We start from the raw sequence: 23,551 nt of genomic DNA, 5'->3' as shown, positions 1-23,551 counted from the left end.
TTGCACATTCTCCCTGTGTCTGTGTGGGTTTCTTCCCACAGTCCAAAAATGTGCAGGTTAGGTGAATTGGCCAAGCTAAATTGCATGTAGGGGAATGGGTCTGGGTGGGTTGCTCTTTGGAGGGTTGGTGTGGACTTGTTGGGCCGAAGGGCCTATTTCCATACTGAAAGTAATCTAATAAAATCAATTATTATTAATAATACCATGGCGATGTTGTGAAACACATCACATGCTGCTCTTTTCTTATGAATTGCCATTAGCAAGGAGACCTTTCTATTGTTACAAGAGGTGACAAAGATCACTATACTGTTGATGAGAGTGTTTGTGCATATTTGTTTGAAAAATCTTGCATTTATATCCTTGAATAAAAGCAAAATACTGCAGGTACTGGACACCTGAAACAAACAAAGGACAAACCCAGCAGATGTGGCAGCATTGGTGGCTTTCCTTTATTCATTCATGAGATGGGCATGTCGCTGGCTAGACCAGCATTTATTGCCCCATCCCTAAATACCCCAGAGGGCAGTTATGAGTCACATGCAGACCTGAGCTTCTGTAAAGGACATCAGTGAACCAGATGGCCTTTTCCTGACAATCGGCAATGGATTCAGAGTCATCATTAGACACTTCATTCCAGATTTTTTAAATTAAATATCAAATTCCACCATCTGCCATGGCAGAATTTGAACCCAGATCCCTAGAATGTGACCTGGGTCTCTGGATTAACAGTCCAGCGATAATACTATGAGGCCATCGCCTCCCCCCTGCACTTAGTTGAAAGGTCCAATTCTCTCCCATGTGTAAACTTTAATTTGCACACTTTTTTACATTTTTGTTTCCTTTTTGCACCATTAAGAATCCCTTAGTGTGAACATCTCTTTTCTTTCTCCCACCAATGACACCATGTCTCTAGCGGCTGACTCTCTGCAATCCCATCTAAACTCACTCTCTTTCAACGTTTAAACTGCTCCTTCGAAACAACCTTTTTGACCATCTGCCCCAGAATCTCCTTAAGTAACCCAGTGTCCCCTCTTGTTTGCTAATACTCTTGAAGTGTTTCACGTGTGACTATATGCAAGTTTTGACAGCACCGTGGAATGTGAAATTGACAAATGTAAGGGAAAGAGGACAATTTGGGGCGGCACAGTGGCTCAGTGGCTAGCACTGCTGCCTCACAGCTGCAGGGTCCCTGGTTCAATTCCAGCCTCGGGCAACTGTCTGTGTGGAGTTTGCACGTTCTCCCTGTGTATGCGTGGGTTTCCTCCCACAGTCCAAAGATGTGCAGGTCAGGTGAAATGGCCATGCTAAATTGCCCATAGTGTTAGGTGCATTAGTCAGAGGGAAATGGGTTACTCTTCAGAGGGTCAGTGTGGACTGTTTGGGCCAGAGGGCCTGTTTCCACACTGTAGGGAATCTAATCAAAAGGAAAAACTTCAGGAAAACGAATGGTTAAAATATATCCCTCGTTCCTCTTAAAGCTGCTGTAGCATTGCAGGGAGGATGGGATTTCCAGAATAGAACATAACGTGCTCCTTCTCAACTTCCTCTCAAATGAAATGTCGGCATGCAGATTGTTCACATTTAGTTTGGCCACTGCTGAACTCACTTTGCAAATCTGTGCCGATGGGTTTCCTTGCTGCCCTCTAACGGTTTGTTCTCTTTCGCAGGATGAAACCTGGTCGAAGCAGTACACCTACGCTCTGTTCAAGGCAATGAGCCACATGCTGTGCATCGGGTATGGAAAGCAGGCACCTATTGGCATGTCTGATGTCTGGTTGACCATGCTCAGCATGATAGTGGGCGCCACCTGCTATGCCATGTTCATCGGCCATGCCACGGCACTCATCCAGTCATTGGACTCATCTCGGAGGCAGTATCAAGAGAAGGTAAGGGCCCTCTACCTTCATTCGCATCCAATGTGGTAACCTCCTGTCTACAGAAATCACGATGGCACTAACGCTGGATGGCTGAGAGCCGCTGGTGCCTGAAACTAATGCTGTCAGTTTTATTAGAAACAAATTCTTTATTCAGGAACCTGCAATATTGTACTGAATAATAGATACCCGAGAGTGAATACAAGACTGTAATCTAATCGAGGGTTCCATTCTTGTCGTAAACTGTGAGAATATTCAGGTGTCACCTGAACTCAGAGATTGTATTGCTCTTTTTAAATCGCTCCAAGTTATTTGTGTTGAACACAACGCTATTAATTCAATAGAAGCATGCAGTCATCTAACTGTGGATGAAGTTTTTACGTGTTCTACATTGTTGATCTATGGTGGCAGTTATCTGAAGGGTTAATGATTACAGTGCAGCATTACTTAGAAATGATATTCAACAAGAACATGGCTGCTATCTATGTGCATAAAGCCATTATCTTCAGTAAGCCTAAAATCAGGGAATGAAGAAATGTACTTACTGTGTTGAAATCTGCACTATTAACGTTAGTACTTCTATCAGGAACCACCAAACTTGCATTTGTTTAATATCGTAAATGATTAAGGAAGGGTAAAGTGAGACAAAAATTGAATGGATGTCATACAAAGAAGCAAACTTGGTAGAGCTGACCAACAATGTTGTCAAAGAGATGCATTTTTTAGAAAAATTGCGATGGAACAAGAATGGGAAGTCCAGAAAGGGACTGAGAACTGAGGCAGCTGAAGGCTGGGCTGGTTAAAGGAAGCATGAGATGATTTGGCTCATGAGGATCTTGAGATGATGTGGGGTGGAAACCATGGGGTGTGAGGAGGTAAAGCCAACAAGCAAGGCAGTGGGCAGGTGAGGCTGAGGTGATGCAGTGGAGAGATCACATAGTAGAGAAAAAATGTATGATTAATGTGGTTCGTTTTGTGGCCACCGCTGTTTGTTATTTTTATAAATGAGCTAGATGAGGGCGTAGAAGGATGGGTTACTAAGTTTGCGGATGATATTAAGATCATTGGAGTTGTGGATAGTGCTGAAAAATGTTGCAGGTTACAGAGGGCTATAGATAAGCTGCAGAGCTGGGCTGAGAGGTAGCAAATGGAGTTTAATGCAGAAAAGTGTGAGGTGATTCACTTTGGAAGGAGAAACAGGAATGCAGAGTACTGGGCGAATGGTAAGATTCTTGGTAGTGTAGAAGAGCAGAGAGATCTCGGCGTCCATGTACATAAATCCCTGAAAGATGCCACCCAGGTTGATAGGGTTGTTAAGAAGGCATATGGTGAGTTAGCTTTTATTGGTAGAGGGATTGAGTTTTGGAGCCACAAGGTCATGCTGCAGTTGTACAAAGCTCTTGTGCAGCCACACTTGGAGTATTGCGTACAGTTCTGGTCACCGCATTATAAAAAGGATGTGGAAGCTTTGGAAAGGGTTCAGAGGAGATTTACTAGGATGTTACCTGATATGGAGGGAAGGTCTGACGAGGAAAGGCTGAGGGACTTGAGGCTGTTTTCATTCGAGAGAAGAAGGTTGAGAAGTGACTTAATTGAGACATGTAAGATAATCAGAGGGTTAAAAAGAGTGGATAGGGAGAGCCTTTTTCCTCAGATGATGATGGCTAGCACAAGGGGACATAGCTATAAATTGAGGGGTGACAGATATAGGAGAGATGTCAGAGGTAGTTTCTTTACTCAGAGAGTAGTAGGAGCGTGGAACGCATGCCTGCAAGAGTAGTAGACTCGCCAATTTTAGGGGCATTTAAATAGTCATTAGATAAACATATGGATGAAAATGGAATAGTGTAGGATAAATAGGCTTCAGATTGGTTCCACGGGTCAGTGCAATATCGAGGGCTGAAGGGCCTGTACTGTGCTGTAACGTTCTATGTTCTAGTAGAGTTTAATCAATGAAAGGGAAGGATAAGAGGAGACTTTAGGGAAATGTAATTGGGGAAACAAAACGCTCTACTGCTGTAACAAGGAACTTGTGTCACAGGGACAATATTTGGAAATGTTCCCTTTTACAGTGTTCGAATCCTTGAAAATTATGACACATTTTCTTTTAAATGAGTTCTTTGCCATCCTGATTGTTCACCCTTATTCTTACTCCCCTTTCCGAAATGGATGAATTATGCAGGTTCCTGATGCCCTAGATAGTTGTTGCCTTGCAGGAACATGTCTGAAAGCCTCACCAACCACATACAACATTGGGCCACCAAACATTTCGCTGAAGATTGGCTTTTCCTGCAACTTTGCCCTCTCTGATACCTCACTGAGAAGCTGAGGCCTCTCAGGAAGCAATTTGTCACCTTTGACTGCAGCAAACCCACTCTCGGCATCATGCTTAGGTTCTCCACTTTATTTATAATGGTGATGATGATTGAAACGCAGTACAAAGCAAGCAATGCTGACGTTACATTGTGTGCTGGAGACTTGACAACTGAAGCAAGTGCTTCCTTTCTGGGGCTGTGGACTGCAGTCATTAACGTTTGATCATTTGACAAAGCGACAGGACTTGTGGCCCCTGCTACATGCCGAACTCCAGGTGGTCATTGCACAGGCTGTCCTGCTGTATTCAACTCTGCCAGGGATAAGGTTACAGCAAAGCTGTTGACAGAACCTTCATCGATGCTCACAGCAAGATAGAAAGATAAGTAACAATTAAACTGGTTGAAACTCGTTTCTTCAGTTTCTGATTCATTTTAACAACTATTAAAATGAAATAACATCTCCAGAACGAAAGATTTTAGAACGTTAAGGCCTGATCTGAACAAAGTCTTCAAGATGTTAACAGGGAAAGACAGGAAAGAAAAGCTTTTTTTTCACTGGTTGGAGATTCAGAACTAGAGCGCATAGTCTGAGATTAAGGCCAGACCTTTCAAGAGAGATGTTACACATCTACACACAGAGGATGGTAGGCTGTTGGAGCTCTCCTCCAGAAATAGCAGGTGATCAGTTACTAATATTAAATCTGAGAGATTATTTTGTTAAGCAAAGGTATTAAGGGCTTTGTACCAAGAGCAGACATGTGGAGTTAGGCCACAAATCAACCATGATCTCATTGAATGGCAGAATAGAATGGAGGGGCTGAATGGCCCATTTCCGTTCCTATCTTCCTCTGAAGTGAAGAATGACTTCATTTGGAGCGTACTCAGATTCACATTACATGATCAAGACGTTAGGCACCTTCGAATACAGAATGTATGAGGCAGAATTATATTTTATATTGCTTAAAAACTGCATTAATCCATTTAAGGTTCGATAAATCCCTTTTATAGAATAGAATCAGTCTGAACATTGGGGCACAGATAGCCTTACACAAGGCACCTCGAATTTTCAATGCATTACCTGGGCAGACATGGCACCTATTGTACACTTGAGAACATTACTTTAAAAAGTTCTACGATTTACATATGAAAGAACTGAAACCAACATGGTCATTCTAAAAGATGAGAAACTTAACAAACAATCCAGGTCTTTTTCAATATATAATTTCAGTTACATCACACTGTAAACTTTTGCTATATATTCTGTGTCTTACGATCTTATACTCCACAACCACCTGATAAAGGAGCAGCGTTCTGAAAGCTAGTGCTTCCAATTAAACTTGTTGGATTATAACCTGCTGTTGTGTGATTTTTAGTAGAAAGTGAGGACTGCAGATGCTGGAGATCAGAGTGGAGAGTGTGGTGCTGGAAAAGCACAGCAGGTCAGGCAGCATCCGAGGAGCAGGAGATTGATGTTTTGGGCGTAAGCCTTTCATCAGAAATTCCCTAAATGTCAATTCTCCTGCTCCTCGGATGCTGCCTGACCTGCTGTGCTTTTCCAGCACCACACTCTTGTGTGATTTTTAATTTTGTACACCCCAGTTCAACACTAGCACCTCCAAATGACAGTTTATCTAGATTCTGTTCATCTGAACAGACAGAAAATGATGGTCCCTAATTATTAATTATTTGGACAGCACAGTGGCTCAGTGGTTAGCACCGCTGCCTCCCAGCACTAGGGCCCCGGTATCGATTCCTGAAGAAGGGCTCATGCCCGAAACATCAATTCTCCTGCTCCTTGGATGCTGCCTGACCTGCTGCGCTTTTCCAGCAACACATTTTCAGCTCTGATCTCCAGCATCTGCAGTCCTCACTTTCTCCTACCCGGTATCGATTCCACCCTCGGGGGACTGTTATGTGGCATTTGCACATTCCCCCCTATGTCTGCGTGGGTTTCCTCCAACAATGTACAGGTTAGGTGGATTGGCCATGGGAACTTCAGGGTTTAGGAGAGGGGGATGGGTCTAGGTGGGATGCTCTTACGAGGGTCAGTGTGGACTGAATGGCCTGCTTCCGTAATGTTGGGATTCTATGATGTTTCCTGTTAATGTGCTTCCCCATGCTCCTCTGAACTGTTTGGTTAGTGAGTCTCATCATCATCAATTAATACAAATTTTCTTTTACTTTAAAGTTGTGCTAATGAGAGCGTTTAGCTTGTTACCAGTGTCCACATGTTGCTTACAGCTCATACTCGCTTGTGCCCTCACCAAAATCGGGTGGAGAAATTCATGTCAACTTTCCCCCCTCCCCCTTCCTTAAGTGTAGCAGAGGTCAGCTGGACCAGTCTGACCACAAGCTGGGTGGATCTCAGACTGAAGAATCCAACCAGGAACAACACAAGTCCTTATGACTCAACTGCTCAGTGCATAAAGCCATCAGAGAATTCACAGTGCACTTATTGATTTATGGCATTGCTTCTTTCTGAGAACCAAGCAAATCTTTTTAGCTGCTCGAGCTGTCTTTTTTTCCAAAGGACAGCTGCATTTAAAAATAAACAGTCATTAAGCCTTATTTTCTGTTATTTTCTCAACTCGAGGAGCGACTTAGTCAGCGCCCTGACGTTATTGTTATATCCATCTGAATTTTTGTTTGACAGTTAATCAATTTCCCCTTTACAATTACCTTTTACCTTCTACGACACTTTTATGTATGATGATGGGTGTAATGGACTATACTGAAATTACAATGAACATCTGACATCCTTAGATTAGCACTAAGGACTGCAGGTTTTGACATGACTGAACCACCACCCTTCTTAATATATCATAGAATCCCTACAGTTTGGAAACAGGCCCTTTGGCCCAATGAATGCACACTGACCCTCCAAAAAGTAACCCACCTAGACCCATTCCCCAATCCTATTACTCTACATTTACCCCTGCACCCAACCTACACATCCCTGAACGCTATAGATAATTTAGCATGGCCAATTCACCCTAACCTACACAACCCTGAACACTATGGGCAATTCAGCATGGCCAATTTACCCTAACTGCACATTTTTGGATCATGGGAGGAAACTAGAGCATCCAGAGGAAACCCACGCAGACACGGGGAGAACGTGCAAACTCCACACAGACAGTTGCCCAAGGCTGGAAACGAACCAGGTCCCTGGTGCTGCGAGGCAGCAGCACTAACCACTGAGCCACCGTGCCACCCATTTTATTGGCGCATCAGTTTTTTTGGCGCATCAGTTAATTTAACTCCTCTACATCTACATTAAGATAGATGTTCTATACCTTGTTCTTGAGCTCTCTATTCAAAGCCTGACTGATAGCATGACATCCTGCCCTTTGGATGGAGAGAGGAGGCAGTTCCAGTATCCAGCGCAGCCACAATGGGGATTGAATGCATTGTCACCAATCCACTCCATATCAGAGATGATGGCATCATAATGTGTTCAATGCGCGGGTTGTCCAGTGCTAAGAGGCCAAATGCTTTGGAGACATGAGTTCAAATCCTACTCTGGCAGGGATGGTGCAATTTGAATTCCATAAGATCTAACATTAAGACAAACTAACCTAACGGTGACTGCATAATTACTGTGAAAACCATTTGCTTCTCTTGTGCAGTGTTGGTCTCCTAGTCTGAGGAAGACATTCTTGCTATTGAGAGAATGCAGCAAAGGTCACCAGACTGATTCCCAAGATGGCAGGACTGACATATGAAGAAAATTTGGGTGGACTGGGCTTTTACTCGCTGGAATTTAGAAGAATGAGGGGGGAAATCTCATAGATACATATAAAATCCTGATGGGATTGGACAGTCGAGATGTGGGAAGAATGTTCCTGATGTTGGGAAAGTCCAGAACTAGGTGTCACACCCTAAGAATAAGGGGTAAGCCATTCTGGACTGAAGAATGTCTTCACTGAGAGAGTTGTGAACCTGTGGAATTCTCTACCACATGAAACTATTGGGGCCAGTTCATTAAAACATATTCAAGGGGAGCTGGATGTGGCCCTGGTGGCTAAAGGGATCATGGGGTATCGGGAAAAAGTGGGAGTGGGTTACTGAGATTAATCAGTCATAATCATATTGAATGGTGGTGAAGGGCCAAATGTACCTATTTTCTATGTATCTGTGTCCTCAAGGGAAAGAAATCTGCTGTCCTTACCTGATCTGGTCTACATGTGAGTCCAGACCCACATGTAGGGTTGACTCTTCACTGCTCCCTGACATGGCCTAGTCAGGTGGCCAGTTCAAAGACAGTTAGGGATGGCCAACAAATATATCATACAAAAAATGGGCAACTCACATTCCATATTATAAAAAAAAAGGTCTGCTAGCCACCACAGCAATATTCCTGAAGAAGGGCTAATGCCCGAAACGTCGATTCTCCTGTTCCCTAGATGCTGCCTGACCTGCTGCGCTTTTCCAGCAACACATTTCCACAACAGCAATATACACAGTAGCATGTGGTTTGGAGTTGTGGATACTGATGGCACAGACTCGAATTTCCTTCCAGCACATGGCTGATCAAGGATCTCCCCCACTCTTACGTCCTACCATTGATGTGTGTTGGGAGGTGATACTCAACCTGTTTAGCCATGTCATGACTGTGCTGTCCTTGGCTGTCAAGTCCTGGATTGGGACTTGAAGCTGGAGTTTTTGGCTGTGAGGTATGACAATGTCCACTGCCCACCACAAAACATCCTTACATTAGTACAGTTATATTCAGCAGGTGTTTTACAAAGTGATAGATCAAATGACCTAAAAACATTTGAGCACAAAGGTACACACTTGAATATAAGGGTGGTGTAACCTACAGAACTATAGACTAAGAGCTGGAAGGTGGGTTAGTCTGGAGAGGTCTTTCTCATTGGGCATGGCCATGATGGGCAGAATGGTCACCTACCGTGCCATAAATCTTAGTGTTTCTAATTGTTACGCTGTAGTCTGTGCATTGGCAACTTCACTGTCAATGCATCATGCTCAAACCCCACTGAAGCATTAAATCTTGAAGGCAGATGAGACACTTATTGAAACATTAACCAAAGTACCTCTGTGTCTTCAATCACTGCATTGGTGGAAATTTGATGCGTGTGGAGTCTTATTGCCTCAGATGTGGAAAGCTCACATCACAATCAAGGGCGGCATTTATTGCTCATTTCTTGTTGTTTTCAAGTAGATGGTGGCAATTCATCCACTTTAGCTGCTGCTCTCTGCAAGTGGTTGGAGTCTTGATCCTGAGAGTGTGATGGAGGCAGTCATGTCAAAGGGAACCAGCTCAGTAACCAATAAGGAAGAAGGTTTAGAAGTATGGGGAGAAGGCTTGGTGGTTGTGAGGGGGAGGTGGAGACCATGGCCTTCTTTTGTACTATAGATTCTGTGTATTCCAACAAACCATAATATATTTGTGTGACTGCTTTCCCACTGATGTGTAGTTGTGCATCAAATTGAAAGTTGCATATAACTTGGGTCCTTGAGCTAATTTAAATGTGCACGAAGGCACCACATCTAACACCCAAAGCGGGAAGTAGAAATAAACCAATTGACCTTTACATTTAACCCGGCATAATTCTAAACATTTTCCAAAAGCCAACTTTCCATCCATTGACTCCATCTACACTTCTCACTCCCTTGGGAAGGCAGCTGACATCATCAATGACCCCTCTCACCCCGGTTATAATCTCTTCCATCAGGCAAAATATACAAAAGCTTAAACACGCGGACCAACAGGTTCAAGAACAGCTTCTTCCCTGCTGTTATTAGACTGCTGAATGGCACTCTCAAATTTTAAATTGAATGTTGATCTCGCTCTCTGTGCACCTCTTTGCAGCTGTAACATGGTATTCCTCGCTCTGTCCCATTATCCTAATGCTCTTTGTATGGGATGATCTGTCTGTAGTGCATGCAAACCTGCACCTAGGTATATGTGCCAATAATAAATCAAATCAAATCAAAGATGCTATTATACCCCTCTCGAGCAGGTGGGATTTGAACCCTCCTGACTCCAGGGAAGGGACACTACCACCTGCATCACAAGAACGCTATCATTTAACATTCACTATTTTTCTTTATATCTGAAGGTGCTATCACACTGATCCAAATGGCTTTTCCATCACCAAATCACCGTGATGTTTAAACATTTTTCCTAACTACAAATCATGTATGCAATTAAATATTTACAAGCGAAGTCCACAGAGGGCAATGCAATCCATCTAAAGTTAATAAGTGTTACAGAGAGTGGGGAGGAAACTGCTTAACATTCCCTGTGATAGGAGAAACCAGTCACACCTACCTATACCTCCCTAACTACAAATTAATCCTTGAGAGATAACTGAACGTTATGTTATGGACCAGGCCAGACCCCTCAAAACATTTCAAAAAGGTGGCCCAGTCCTGACCTTTCTAGTTGTTTTAAGCAGGTGTAAAGTGGATATTCCAGGAGTAATGCAGCCAGTTACACCACTGTTTTAGAGCGTAGAACATAGAACAATACAGCATAGAACAGGACCCTTTGGCCCTCGATGTTGCACCGACATGTGAACTATTCTCAGCTCGTCCCCCTACACTATCCCAAAATCATCCATGTGCTTATCTAAGGATGGTTTAAATCTCCCTAATGTGGCTGAGTTGACTACATTAGCAGGTAGGGCATTCCACGCCCTTACCACTCTCTGCGTAAAGAATCTGCCTCTGACATCTGTCTTAAATCCATCACCTCTCAATTTGTAGTTATGCCCCCTCGTACAAGCTGACATCATCATCCTAGGAAAAAGTCATTCACTGTCTACCCCGTTCTAATCCTCTGATCACCTTGTATTTCAACACAACAGAATTTATTTACAGAATACCAAATGAAATAAAACAGAATATAGAATAACTTAACCTATCCAAAAACCTAAGTGACTCTATTTCAACTTGTTCCAATTGGTTGCTGTTCCAATTTCCTGCAACATCCCCAAAAACACTCCCTTGGCAAAAAAAAGGTTAAATCAAGCGCAGGTTCTTACAGGAGAGAGATGTTGGAGAGAGAGTCAACCAGAAAGCCTTTGCTGAATCAGGGAACCTCTTTCCCCAGCAGTTTTAAACTAAGGAACTGGAATATAAACTTGGGCTGGGAGAACTGGCCACTCCCCTTTCATTGCACCACTATTTTTTTAAAGAGATAAACCCTAAAGACCTCCTCTGATTATTGACTTAGGCAGTATCTGCTCGCTATTGTTAAAGTAGCCGGCATGGGTGGCACAGTGGCACAGTGGTTAGCACTGCTGCCTCACAGCGCCAGAGACCCGGGTTCAATTCCCGACTCAGGCGACTGACTGTGCGGAGTTTGCACATTCTCCCCGTGTCTGCGTGGGTTTCCTCCGGGTGCTCTGGTTTCCTTCCACAGTCCAAAGATGTGCAAGTCAGGTGAATTGGCCATGCTAAATTGTCTGTAGTGTTAGGTAAAAAGGGGTACATGTAGGGGTATGGGTGGGTTGCGCTTCGGTGGGTCAGTGTGGACTTGTTGGGCCGAATGGCCTGTTTCCACACTGAAAGTAATCTAATCTAGCCAGTTCAGATATACCAGCACCTCTACATTATGACCTCTCTCAAAAACAAAACAAAGGCAAAATAACTTTGTTAAAGGGGCAACATCATCGCAGTTCTCACTAGAATGCTTATGCGTACCATTATCATTGATGTACCACAGTAGCCCCCACTTGTCCATTGTCCTAATTCCAATTCCTCTCAATTTAGACCTCAACTACATAAGCAGCTACCACCTCCACATTTTTATCCCTCCCCGGTAATTGTAATTGTGGAGTAAGCCAAAAACAAACTTCGGGAATTAGCACTTGTGCAGCTAAATGTGGAAAGTAGCATTCCAGCTATCTGACCCACCCACAAGCTTTTTTTTTATTCATTCATGGGATGGGGGCCATCTAGGCCAGCATTAATTTCCCATCCCAGAGGGCAGTTAAGAGTCAACCACATTGCTGTGGGTCTAGAGTCACATGTAGGCCAGATCAGGTAAGGATGGCCGTTTCCTTCCTTAAAGGATATTAATGAACCAGATGGGCTTTTTTAAAGCAAACAATGGTTATTATTGGATTCTTCAATTCCAGGTTTTCTTTTATTAAGTTCAAAGTTCGCCACTTGACATGGCAGGATTCAAACTCAGATCTTCAGAACATTCCCTGAGCCTCAGGATTAACAGTCCAGTGATAATACTGCTCAGCCACCACCTCCCTGCTATAGGCTGCACTATAGCAGTAGCTTGCTGATTGGTTCACAACATTGATATACAGGCAGCCCCCTGGGATGCAACTGGGTTCCACTCTGGTGCTCGGTTGCAAGTCGATCTGTACATAACTCGGAATACAATATAGCTCAATGTAAAGCAGCTGTTCATAAGCACTGGAGATCTTCATTAAAACCATGGACGGAACTGAGTTCGTTAAGTCAGACTTCCATAAATCGAGAAACCACCCCCATCGCCTCAGCCACACATGCAATGGAGTGAAATTGATCCAGTTTCCCAGGACCAAGTACAGCCAGTAAATTCAGGAGTTTGTGAAGTTTTGGCAACAGAAAAAGAGGGAACAGGAAAGGGTCATTAGATCTCTTCCAGCCTGCTCCACCATTCAAAAAGACTATGGCTGATCTGATTGTAAACTCAACATTTGTGTTCCCACTTATACTTTTGATACTCTCCCCATACCCACCTCCAACTTAAACAAGGGTCTACCTGCTTCTGCATTATAAATCTCCCCACTTTTGAAAAGATGTTGTTAAACTAGAAAGGGTTCAGGAACGATTTACAAGGATGTTACCAGGGTTGGAGGGTTTGGGCTACAGGGAGTGGCTAAATAGGCTGGGGCTGTTTTCCCTAGAGTGCTGGAGGCTGAGGAGTGACCTTATAGAGGTTTATAAAATCATGACAGGCATGGATAGGGTGAAGAGTCATGATTTTTCCCTCAGGGTAGGGGAGTCCAAAACTGAAGGGCATAGATTTAAGGTGAGAGGTAAAAGATTTAAAAGGGACCTAAGGGGCAATTGTTTCATGCAGAGGGTGGTACATGTATGGAACGAGCTGCCGGAGGAAGTGGTGGAGGCTGGTACAATGACAACATTCAAAAGGCATCTGGATGAGTATATGAATAGGAAGGGTTGAGAGGGATATGGGCCAATTGCTGGCAAATGGGACTAGATTGATTTCAGATATCTGGTCAGCGTGGACGAGTTGGACCAAAGGATCTGTTTCAGTGGCTGTATATCTCTATAACTCTATGACTCTGCTTCCACCACCTTTTCAGGAAGAGGATCTCAAAGACTCACAATCCTCTGTGAGAAAAGAAATTCACCTCATTCTGTTTTAAATCAGCAACCCTTTACTGAACAGCTTTCCTGCAGCTTTTTAATTTACATTATTTCCTCTTTGGCAGAAACAAAAGTTATGCCTAATTGTTTTACTTCAACTGCTCAATGCAAAAATTGCCCTCACAGCATATAGCTGTAGATCGTCTGTGGCATTGCTCATTGTGTTCAGGGCATTTAGTGGAGCTACAATGCCACCTGGTGGCTTTTAAAAGAAAATCTTTAATGGGATATGGGTGTCACTGGCAAGATTGGCTTTTGCTGCCCGTCCCCAATGGCCCTTGGACTGAGTTATTCTCTAGTCCATTCCAGAGGACAACCAAATCTCTGAGGGTTTGAAGTCACATGTAGACCAGACCAGGTAAAGATGGCATACTTGCTTCATTAAAGGACAACAGTGAACCAGATGGGTTTTTAACCACCGTTGGTCATGATTGTTGAGCTCACCATTACTGAAACCAATTTTACAATCAAAATGTATTAATTAAATTTAACTTATATCAGATGTCACGATGGGAACTCAAGTGCCCAGAGAAACTTCATGGGTCTCTAGCTTAATAGCTTAGTTATTACAATTATTTGATTTGGTTTATTACTGTCACATGTACTAGTGAGAAGTTTTGTTTTGCATTTAGTATGGGCAGAACAGAGCGAGGAATACAGTGTTACAGCTGCAGAGAAGGTACACAAAGAGCAAGATCAACATTAAATTTAAGATTTGACAGGAACATTCAGAAGGCTAATAACAGCGGGGAAGAAGCTGTTCTTGAATCTGTTAGACTGTGCCACCATCCTTTCCATCATCTGAACTCTGCCTCAGTCAGCAACTCCAGAATCACTAGAATTGACAATTGTAATTAAAAATGAAAATGTAGGGAATTCCAATGCGAAATATTAACATAAAAAGTGTGACCAAAAATAGTCACAACTTGAAGTGAAGTTTCTGGATAGGAAGACTTTTCTTAACCTAATATACAAAGATCAGCTCCACTTTGAAATATACAAGACTGCTTGGACCACGAACTGTCATATATCATGAGACTAGCAAATCTAATGGACGTTTTTGAAGATGTGACGAAATGATGAAGATAGGGTAATCTATGTAGTTTTATGAATTGCAGCAAGGTCTTTGACAAGGCCCACATATGAAACTAATAAAGAAGGTAAAGCTCATCAGATCCACGTTAACTTTGCAAGTTGAATCCAAAACTGGCTTAATGGTGGGAGGCAGAGGATGGTAGGAGGCTGCTTGTGGGATTGGAGCATGATGTGCAGTGACATGGCACAGGGACCACTGCTGGTCCCTTATTGTTTCTGATATTCATAAATGATGGAGATTAGATTGTGAGAGGGATAACACAAGGATTGACAGTAAGGAAGGTATAAACAGATTAGTCACATGGACAGGTCAGATAGAATTTAACCCTGATAACTGTGATGTGATGCAGCTTTTTAATTCATTCAAGGGCAGAGGGCAATGCTGATTAGGTCATCATTTATTGCCCATACCTCATTGCCAAGAGGGCAGTTAAGAGTCAACCACTTTGCTGTAGGTCTGGAGTCACATGTAGGCCAGACCAGGTAAGGATGGCAGACTTCTTTCCCTGAAGGACATCCATGAACCACATGGGTTTTTCCTGACAACCCCATCAATGGATTCATGGTCATCATTAGACTCTTAATCCCAGATTTTTTTTTGTTGAGTTCAATCTCCACCATTTGCCACTCAAATTCAGGTCCTGAGAACATTACCTGGGTCTCTGGATTAATAGTCCAGAAACAATACCACTAGGTTATTGTCTCCCCAAGGAGGGATATAGGAACAAGACAAGGTAGTACTCAATCAATAGCAAAACACTAGGAAGCACAGGCCAGACCCCCTCAAAACATTTCAAGAGGTTGCCCAGGCATTAACTTTGCTAGTTGTTTTAAGCAGGTGTATATTGGATATTCCAGGAGCGATGCAGCTGGTCAAACCACGCAGTGTTAAACAAAACAGAACTTATTTGCAAGATTACTGAATGAAACACAAACAAAAGGGAACAGAGTACAGAATAACATTACTATTTAACAAACCAAATTACTTGATTGCAACTGAATGATGCTGTTCCAAATGCCTGCAACAGTCCCCATAAACACCCCATTGGCAAAAAAGGTAAAATCAAACCCAGGTTCTGACAGAAGAGATGTCAGAGACAGAGAGAGGATCAGCATGGAGCTGATTCTTTGACCAGCAGCTTCTGAACAGCAGGATTACTAAAAACTAAAAATAAAACAAAGGAACCCCCCCCCCAACCCCCCCCAAAAAAATAGAGAAAAGCTCAGCTGGAAGAACTAGCCACTCCCTATTCATTGTACAAAGTTTTGTTTTAATTTAAAAGCTTCTTCAAGTAGATAAACCCAGACATCTCGGCAACTCTGCCTAGTACAACACTTTGGAAAAAAAATCCAAGGACAACGCAGCCTTGTTAAAGGAGCAGCATCGACGCAAGAGGAACAGCGGGACCATGGGATGCCATCCACAGATCCCAGAAGGTGGCTAATAGTGTAGTTAGGAAGGCAAGCAGGACACTAGCCTTTATCAATCATGGCATAGGTTATAAGACCGGGGAGATTGTGTTGAAGCCAGTCAAAACCTTGTTGAGGCTATAGATGGAATACTGTCACCACACTATAGGAAGGATGTGATTGCATTAGAGAGGGTGCAGAGGAGATTCACCAGGAAGTTGCTTGGGGTGGAGCACTTGAACTACGAAGATACTAGATAAGCTCGGGGTTGTTTCATTTGAGCTGTGATGGTTGAGGGACAGATATTTTTCCTATCAACATCCTCTGGTTTACCATTGATCAGAAACTTAACTGGACTTGCCGTGTGGCTACAAGAGCAGATCAGAGACTAGAAAGCTTTCAGGGAGTAACTCACCACTTAACATTCCAAAGCCTGTCCACTATTTACAAGGCACAAGTCAGGAATGGGATGAATCTCCCTCACTGGGTGCAGCGCCAACAAACCCAAGATGCTTGACACCATCCAGGACTCAGCCCACTTGATTTGCCCCACATCCACAAACATCCACTCCATCCACCACTGATGCTTAGTAGCAGCAGTGTGTACTATTGACAAGATGCACTGCAGAAGTTCACCAAAAGATTCTCAGACAGCATTTTCCAAACCCACGACCACTTCTATCCAGAAGAACAGGGCAACAAATACATGGGAACACCACCCCCTGCAATATCGCCATTCCTTCAGTGTTGCTGGATCCAAATCCTGGAGTATTTTTCCGAACAGCATTGTGAGTTTACCTGCAGAAAATGGACTGAGGCAGCTCATCACCACCTTCTCAAGGGCAATTGGGGATGGGAAATAAATATTGCACCAGCCTAATCTGATGACTGAACAAAAAAAATTACAATCCTACACTTCATTGGTTGCAAAGTAGTCATCATAGAATCCCTACAGTGTGGAAGCAGGCCATTCGGTCCATCGAGTCCACACCGACCCTTTGAAGAACACCCCACTCAGATCAGCCCCACCCCTCCCCATGCATGTAACCCTGCATTTCCCATGACTAATCCACCCAGCCTGTTTCTCCATGGACACTACATGCAATTTAGCATGGCCAGTTCCCCCTGACCCACACATCTTTGGACTGTGGGAGGAAACTGGAGCACCCAGCGGAAACTCGTGCATACACGAGGAGAATGTGCAAACTCCACGCAGACATCGTCCGAGGCTGGAATCGAACCCGGGTCCCTGGTGCTGTGAGTACTTTCGATCATCGTGAAAGGGGCCATATAAATGCAAGTATTTCTTTTCATTGTAACAGGCAATGATTTGGATTTCACTGCCTGAAAAGCCGGGAATCAGATAGAGTTGTACCTTTCCAATGGAAGTTGGATCTCAATTTAAATAGGAAACATTGGCAGATCCACAAAGACAGAACAGGAGAGTCTGACTAATTGGATCATCCTCTCTCTAACAGCTTTCATGTCCTCAAGATGTTCCAAAGTCAGTGAAGAGAAGTGACTATTGCTTTGTAGATATGCAGAGGAGGTAACTTGTACACAGAAGGATCTCACAAATGGCCAAGGTGTTGCGTGAACAATGATTGTACGTCAGGGAGTCCCCAACACCTTTGTTTTATAAACAGTCATGAGATCCTGAACAGATACACAAGCCTAACTAAAAACCCAGAGAGGCATGGATGCTGGAAATCAGAAAGAAAATGGGAAATTACTGGAAAAGCTCAACATGTCCAGCAGCATCTATGGAGAAAAATTGGCATGACCATTTCAGGTTCAGTGGGAACGTGAGGACTGCAGATGCTAGAGATCAGAGTCAAGAAGTGTGGTGCTGGAAAAGCGCAGCAGGTCAGGCAGCAATCATGTTCAGAGACCCTTCCTCAGGAGCTTTTCCAGATGTACAATCTTGCTGCCTAACATTCCATCAACAGAGATGGCAGATCTGATCATTTCAGAATGAGGGTCAATGGCCTCAAAACATTACCTCTGTTTCACTCTGCACAGACACTGGAGGCATAGGGAAAGTACAGCAGGTCAGGCAGCATCTGAGAAGCAGGAAAATCGACGTTTCGGGCAAAAGCCCGTTTATCAGGAATGAGAAAGAAGGTCTTTTGCCCAAAACGTCGATTTTCCTGCTCCTCAAATGCTACCTGACCTGCTGTGCTTTTCCATCACCACTCTAATCTAGACTCTGATCTCCAGCATCTGCAGTCCTCACTTTCGCCTAGACACTGGATGCATGCTGAGCATTTCTAGCAATTTCTGTTTTTCTTTTTGATGCGATGTGACCATTACCCTGCAGCACTGAAATGTACATTATGTGCTTAAGCTGTGGCACACAGCTTCAACTTTATGAAAGAGCTTGCATTTCTATCAGAGCTTTCACAACCTCACGACATCCCGATGCATTTCACAGCCCGTGGACGAGCTTTTGAATTCTGGTGATTGTAGTACCATTGATAGCATGGCAGTCAATTTGTACGCAGCTAAGCTCCCTGAAACAGCAATGTGATAAAGACCAGATAATTGTAACTTTTTAAACACTGAGAAAACAGTTATCTAGTCATTATCACATTGCTGTTTCGGGAGCTTACCACATGCAACTGAGCTACTTGATTACATGTCAAAAGCACCACTTTGGCTCTAAATTGGAGATGTCCTGAGATTGTGCATTGCACCGTAGATATACATATTCTTCCATGATCTAAATGTTGTGCTTTAGCTTTTATACAACAGAGTGAAGAGCTGGTTCATAATTCTGGTCCAGAAGACAGAGTAGTAGATTTGAGGCTTGCATTTACATTAGATTAGATTCCCTACAGTGTGGAAACAGGCCCTTTGGCCCAACATGTCCACACCAACCCTCCAAAGAGCAACCCATCCAGACCTACTCCCCTACCCTACCCTACCCTATATATACACCCCTGACTAATGCACCTAACACTATGGGGCAATTTAGCATGGCCAATTCACCCAACCTGCACATCTTTGGATTGTGGGAGGAAACCCACACAGACACAGGGAGAATGTGCAAACTCCACACAGACAGTGGCCTGAGTTGGGATTGAACCCAGGTCCCTGGCACTGTGAGGCAGCGGTGCTAACCACTGAGCCACCGTGCCACGTGGATAATGAACAGAAAGTCACAAGGTTTGCACGTCAGGCACTGCAACCTTCATAATTTGAACGCTGCACAGAAAGAGGCATTCTTCCCTCCAGCCTGTACCGGTATTTTGAGAAAACTATCATAAGACCGTAAGATATAGGAACAGAAAGTAGGCCATTCAGCCCATCGAGTCTGCTCCACCATTCAATCATGGCTGACATGTTTCTCAACCTCATTCTCCCGCTTTCTCCCTGTGACCCTTGACCCCCTTGATACTCAAGAACCTATCTGTGTCAGTCTTTAATTAATTCTGCTCCCCTGCTCACGATCCGTGGCCTGAACAACTTTTCATTCTCAGTGTACAATCAGTACTCATCTTGTCTCCACTATGAGATTGATCAAAGAACAGAGACAATTACTTGAAGATGTGGAACTGCCTTTTTATTCCAAGCCATTGTTACAATATCTATAATGTATGTCACATCTGTTGATAATCCTTTGGCAAGATTTGTAATGGTGTAACGACCTTTCTGAACTGCAAACTAAACTTCACTTAATGTTATTTATTTTTTTTTAAATCTCCATATATCTTTTGAAAAATATCGAAAGCCAAGTAGCTGTCTTCTGACACAATGTCACTGCTTATTGTGAAGCCAAGTCTGTGGCTCTGTGTTCTGGCCGTACCTACATTAGAACCTGGTTTCCCTGGCAACGAGCAGTTCAGGGACAAACACAACAGGCTTGCTATCATATCTGTCACTGGAACTGACCTGGAGCCCAGCACAGTGGAAAGCATCACTGACTGAGCTAAAGATTCCTCTCCCTAATCATTCTTGAACCTGATTAAAGGGCGGCTACTGTGTCAATGAGGCTTTTGTAGCACTTAATACAAAACAAACTTTAGGAAAACAAAATTCCCATGGCATGATATTTAGAAGTAAAAGTCTCAAATTTGTAGGTTTAATCAGTTGTGCTTAATGCTCTGACTAGAGTTTGAAATTGTGCTGCTTTATATTTCTGACATGCTTAGGTTTCCAATATCCCCTCAGTTGGTTGCACAGCTTGTTAGCACCTTACTGTAGTTGTCTCCATCTTCCCACAGAGATGTCCTTTGTTGTATGATGTGTCATAGGGAGTTGTAGAGTCATACAGCATGGAAACAGACCCTTCGCTTCAACCAGTGTATGCCGGTCATAATCCCAAATTAAACTAGTCCCAGCTGCCTGCTCCTGGTCCACATCCCTCCAAACATTTCTTATTTATGTACTTACCCAAATATCTTTTAAACATTGTAAATGTACCCACATCCACCACTTTCTCTGGCAGTTCATTCCACACACAAACCATGCTCTGTGTAAAAAAAGGTTGCCCCCATGTCCTTTTTAAATCTTTCTCCTCTCACCTTAAAAATATTGCTCCTAATTTTGAGCTTCCCCACCCTAGGGGAAAAAAGCTCTTATCATTCACCTTTCTGTGCTCCTCATGATTTTATAAACCTCAATAAGGTCGCCCCCCCTCAACCTCCTATGCTCCCAGCCTTTCCAGTCCATTTTTATGTCTCAAGCCCTTCCTTCCTGGCAACATCTTCATAAATCTTTTCTGAATCATCTCCAGTTTAACAATACCCTTACTGTAACAGGCAACCAGAACCGGGAACAGTATTCCAGAAGAGGCATCACCAACATCCTGGATCATTTATCCCCCATTTCCGTCACCTCCAGTGGGGTGCCCCCAACCAGAAACATATTCCCCTCCCCTCCCTGTCAGCCTTTTGCAAGGACATTTCCCTCCCACAAACCTTCAGCACTTTTCCTGCACTTCTCACCATCTAGTCTACTGCATTCGCTGCTCACAATGTGGCCTCCCCTACACTGGGGGACAACGAAGCATGGACTGGGTGACCACTTTGCAGAGCACCCACGTTCTGCCCACAAAAAAGACCCTGAGCTTCCTGTTGCCTGCCACTTCAACACACCACCCTGCCCCCTGAACAACATCTCTGTCTCAGGCTTGCTGCAGTGCTCCAATGTCTTTTGATGGTAGCTATAATTGTACAAGCCAGTTAGTACCTGAAAGGATTAAAACAACACCATCTAAGTTCTGCCCATCAAGACATACAGGAATGTTCCTGGAGGAGCTAACCAGTGTTCTGCTTGTGTTCACCAGAGGGTATATAGTGCTTCAGTGATTGTTCTTAATGTTACCAGGATGTAGCTAAAGTTATCTTGAATGAGCCTGGTAATCTCTCAAGAGACTACCACGTATCATAGATATAATGTAAGTAGCTACTAAATAATATGAAATAAACCTATTTATTGTTCATCAAGATTGAGACTTTCTTCTGCCAAAGGGTTTGTGTGTCCACATGATTGTAATAACTTACATTATTAACAAGAGGGAATCTCCCCCAATCATTCCAGACGCTCACAGCAGAAACCAATATTCACAAGATGCTGGCAGTGCTAGGAATTGAACATACAAGAAAAATGATTACATTTAGAATCGCTACAGTGCAGGCTATTCGGCCCATCGTGTTCACACCGACCCTCTGAAGAGCATCCCACCCAGACCCACTCCATCCCTGTAGCCCTGCTAACCCGTGGCTAACCCACCTAGCCTGATCCCCAGATACTATGGACAATTTAGCACCGCCAATCCATCCAACCTGCACACCTTTGCACTGTGGGAGGAAACCAGACCACCCGGAGCAAACACGGAGAGAGTATGCAAACTCCACACAGACAGTCACCGAGGCTGGGATTGAACCCGAGCCCCTGGTGCTGTGAGGCAGCTGCGCTAACCACTGAGCCACCGTACCACCCTCAACTCTTAAAACAAGACAATTATCGGTGATTCTGTGAAAGTTATGTGGTGTGTGGATATCATTGATGTAGCTGTCTCTTTGAATTAAGGACTGAGTAAAGGACAAATGCGAAGGTCAAAGCCATCAATCTTCCACCATATCTGTTGTCCCACCAGGAAGTACACAGAAAGTCCATTACCGCTATTCAATCACCTTAGTGGATTTTATAGGGCACTACCTTTCATATTTAATTTCAACATCCTTGAAACTGGACTGTGTGACAGTATAGTGATGCTTCAAGTTGGCATTATATTCTGGGCAATGGTTTAACCGAAGAGGTTGGGCAGAGGTAACACTCTCAACATCAGTAGGTTGACATCAACAATTGAGTAACTTGCTCCCACGCTGTTTCTAAGTAAAGTCTAAAGAAGTAAACTCCTGAACCAAGCATGGAGCAAACTAGTCAAAAGCCCTTTCTCGGAGATATTGAAGAGTTACCTGCCCATGTACCTGGCCTTTGGGCATCCCTGATGTGAATCTTTCCACCATTTGTAGTTGTACCTTTAGCTCCCTGGGACCTAAACTGTGGACTTCCTTCCCTGAAACTATCCTCTCACTTTCTCTCTATCCTCCTTTCAGACACTCCTTAAAACCCATATCTCCCAGCAAGCTTTTGCTCATCTGACCCAATATGTCTTTTTTGCCTCTTCACTGGGCCTTGCTGGCTGGCTGAGTCAACATTTATTGCCCATCCCTAGTTGCCCTTGAGAAGGTGCTGGTGAATCACCCTCAAGAAGATGTTGCCAAAGTGCCACCAACACATCTCCTGACCCACTAGAGGACTGGACACCCTGCTACATAACCATTAAAGATGCCTCCTGCATCACCACGCCACCCATACTTCGGAAAATCTGATCATGGCGCTGTGTTCCTCCTGCCCGTCTTACAAGTAGAAGCTGAAACAAGGATACTTCACAAAAGGAAATACAATTCTGGTCCGAGGCAGCAGAAACGTGTCTCCGGGACTGGTTGGATTTGGTGGCATACTCGGCAGGAACCCTAGACAAGTATGCCGCCGCCATCTCAGGTCTCATCAGCAAATGTGTGGAGAACTGCGTGCCAAAGAAGTCAATCCAAGCGTTACCTTGGATGAGCCGGGAAATTCACTTACCGTTGAAGACCAGGTGTGCAGTATTCAAGTTGGATGATCCAGATCAGTAAAGGAACTCCAGATGTGACCTCCACAAAGCCATCAGAGATGCCAAGAAGCAGGGCCGGACCAGGTTAGAGGCCCAAACCAACCAAACTCCCACTACCTATGGCAAGGCTAAACAGCATAACGGTTATACAGTGAAGCAGAGCAAGATGGCGGACACAGACACATCCCTCCCTGATGCGCTCAATGCTTTCAAGTGCTCGGTTTGAGCAGAATGCCAGTGGCGTGGTGACTCCTGCCCCGGACACACCCGTTCCCTTGCTCACTGCTGCAGACTTCTGATCAGTCTTCCTGGGAATCACCCCAAGGAAAGCGATGGGTCTGGATGGTGTCCCCGGCCGACCGGAT

The 23,551-nt window shown here is 43.9% G+C and overlaps 1 protein-coding gene across 1 annotated transcript in view; it reads left to right on the top strand.

Moving 5' to 3' along the window:
* Positions 1-23,551, top strand: part of LOC122542472 (potassium/sodium hyperpolarization-activated cyclic nucleotide-gated channel 3) — a 451,331-nt gene that overhangs the window by 289,660 nt on the left and 138,120 nt on the right. The window contains exon 4 of the mRNA XM_043680205.2: positions 1,668-1,886. Coding sequence (XP_043536140.2) covers positions 1,668-1,886 — 219 coding nt within the window. The remainder of the gene's footprint in view (positions 1-1,667; positions 1,887-23,551) is intronic.

The sequence above is a fragment of the Chiloscyllium plagiosum genome, unplaced genomic scaffold (assembly GCF_037043375.1).
Source record: "Chiloscyllium plagiosum isolate Xiang-an unplaced genomic scaffold, Cpla_swu_hap1 HiC_scaffold_42, whole genome shotgun sequence".
Lineage (NCBI taxonomy): Eukaryota > Metazoa > Chordata > Chondrichthyes > Orectolobiformes > Hemiscylliidae > Chiloscyllium > Chiloscyllium plagiosum.
The sequence above is the reverse complement of the archived record's forward strand: the minus strand, read 5'-3'. Positions and strand labels throughout refer to the sequence as shown.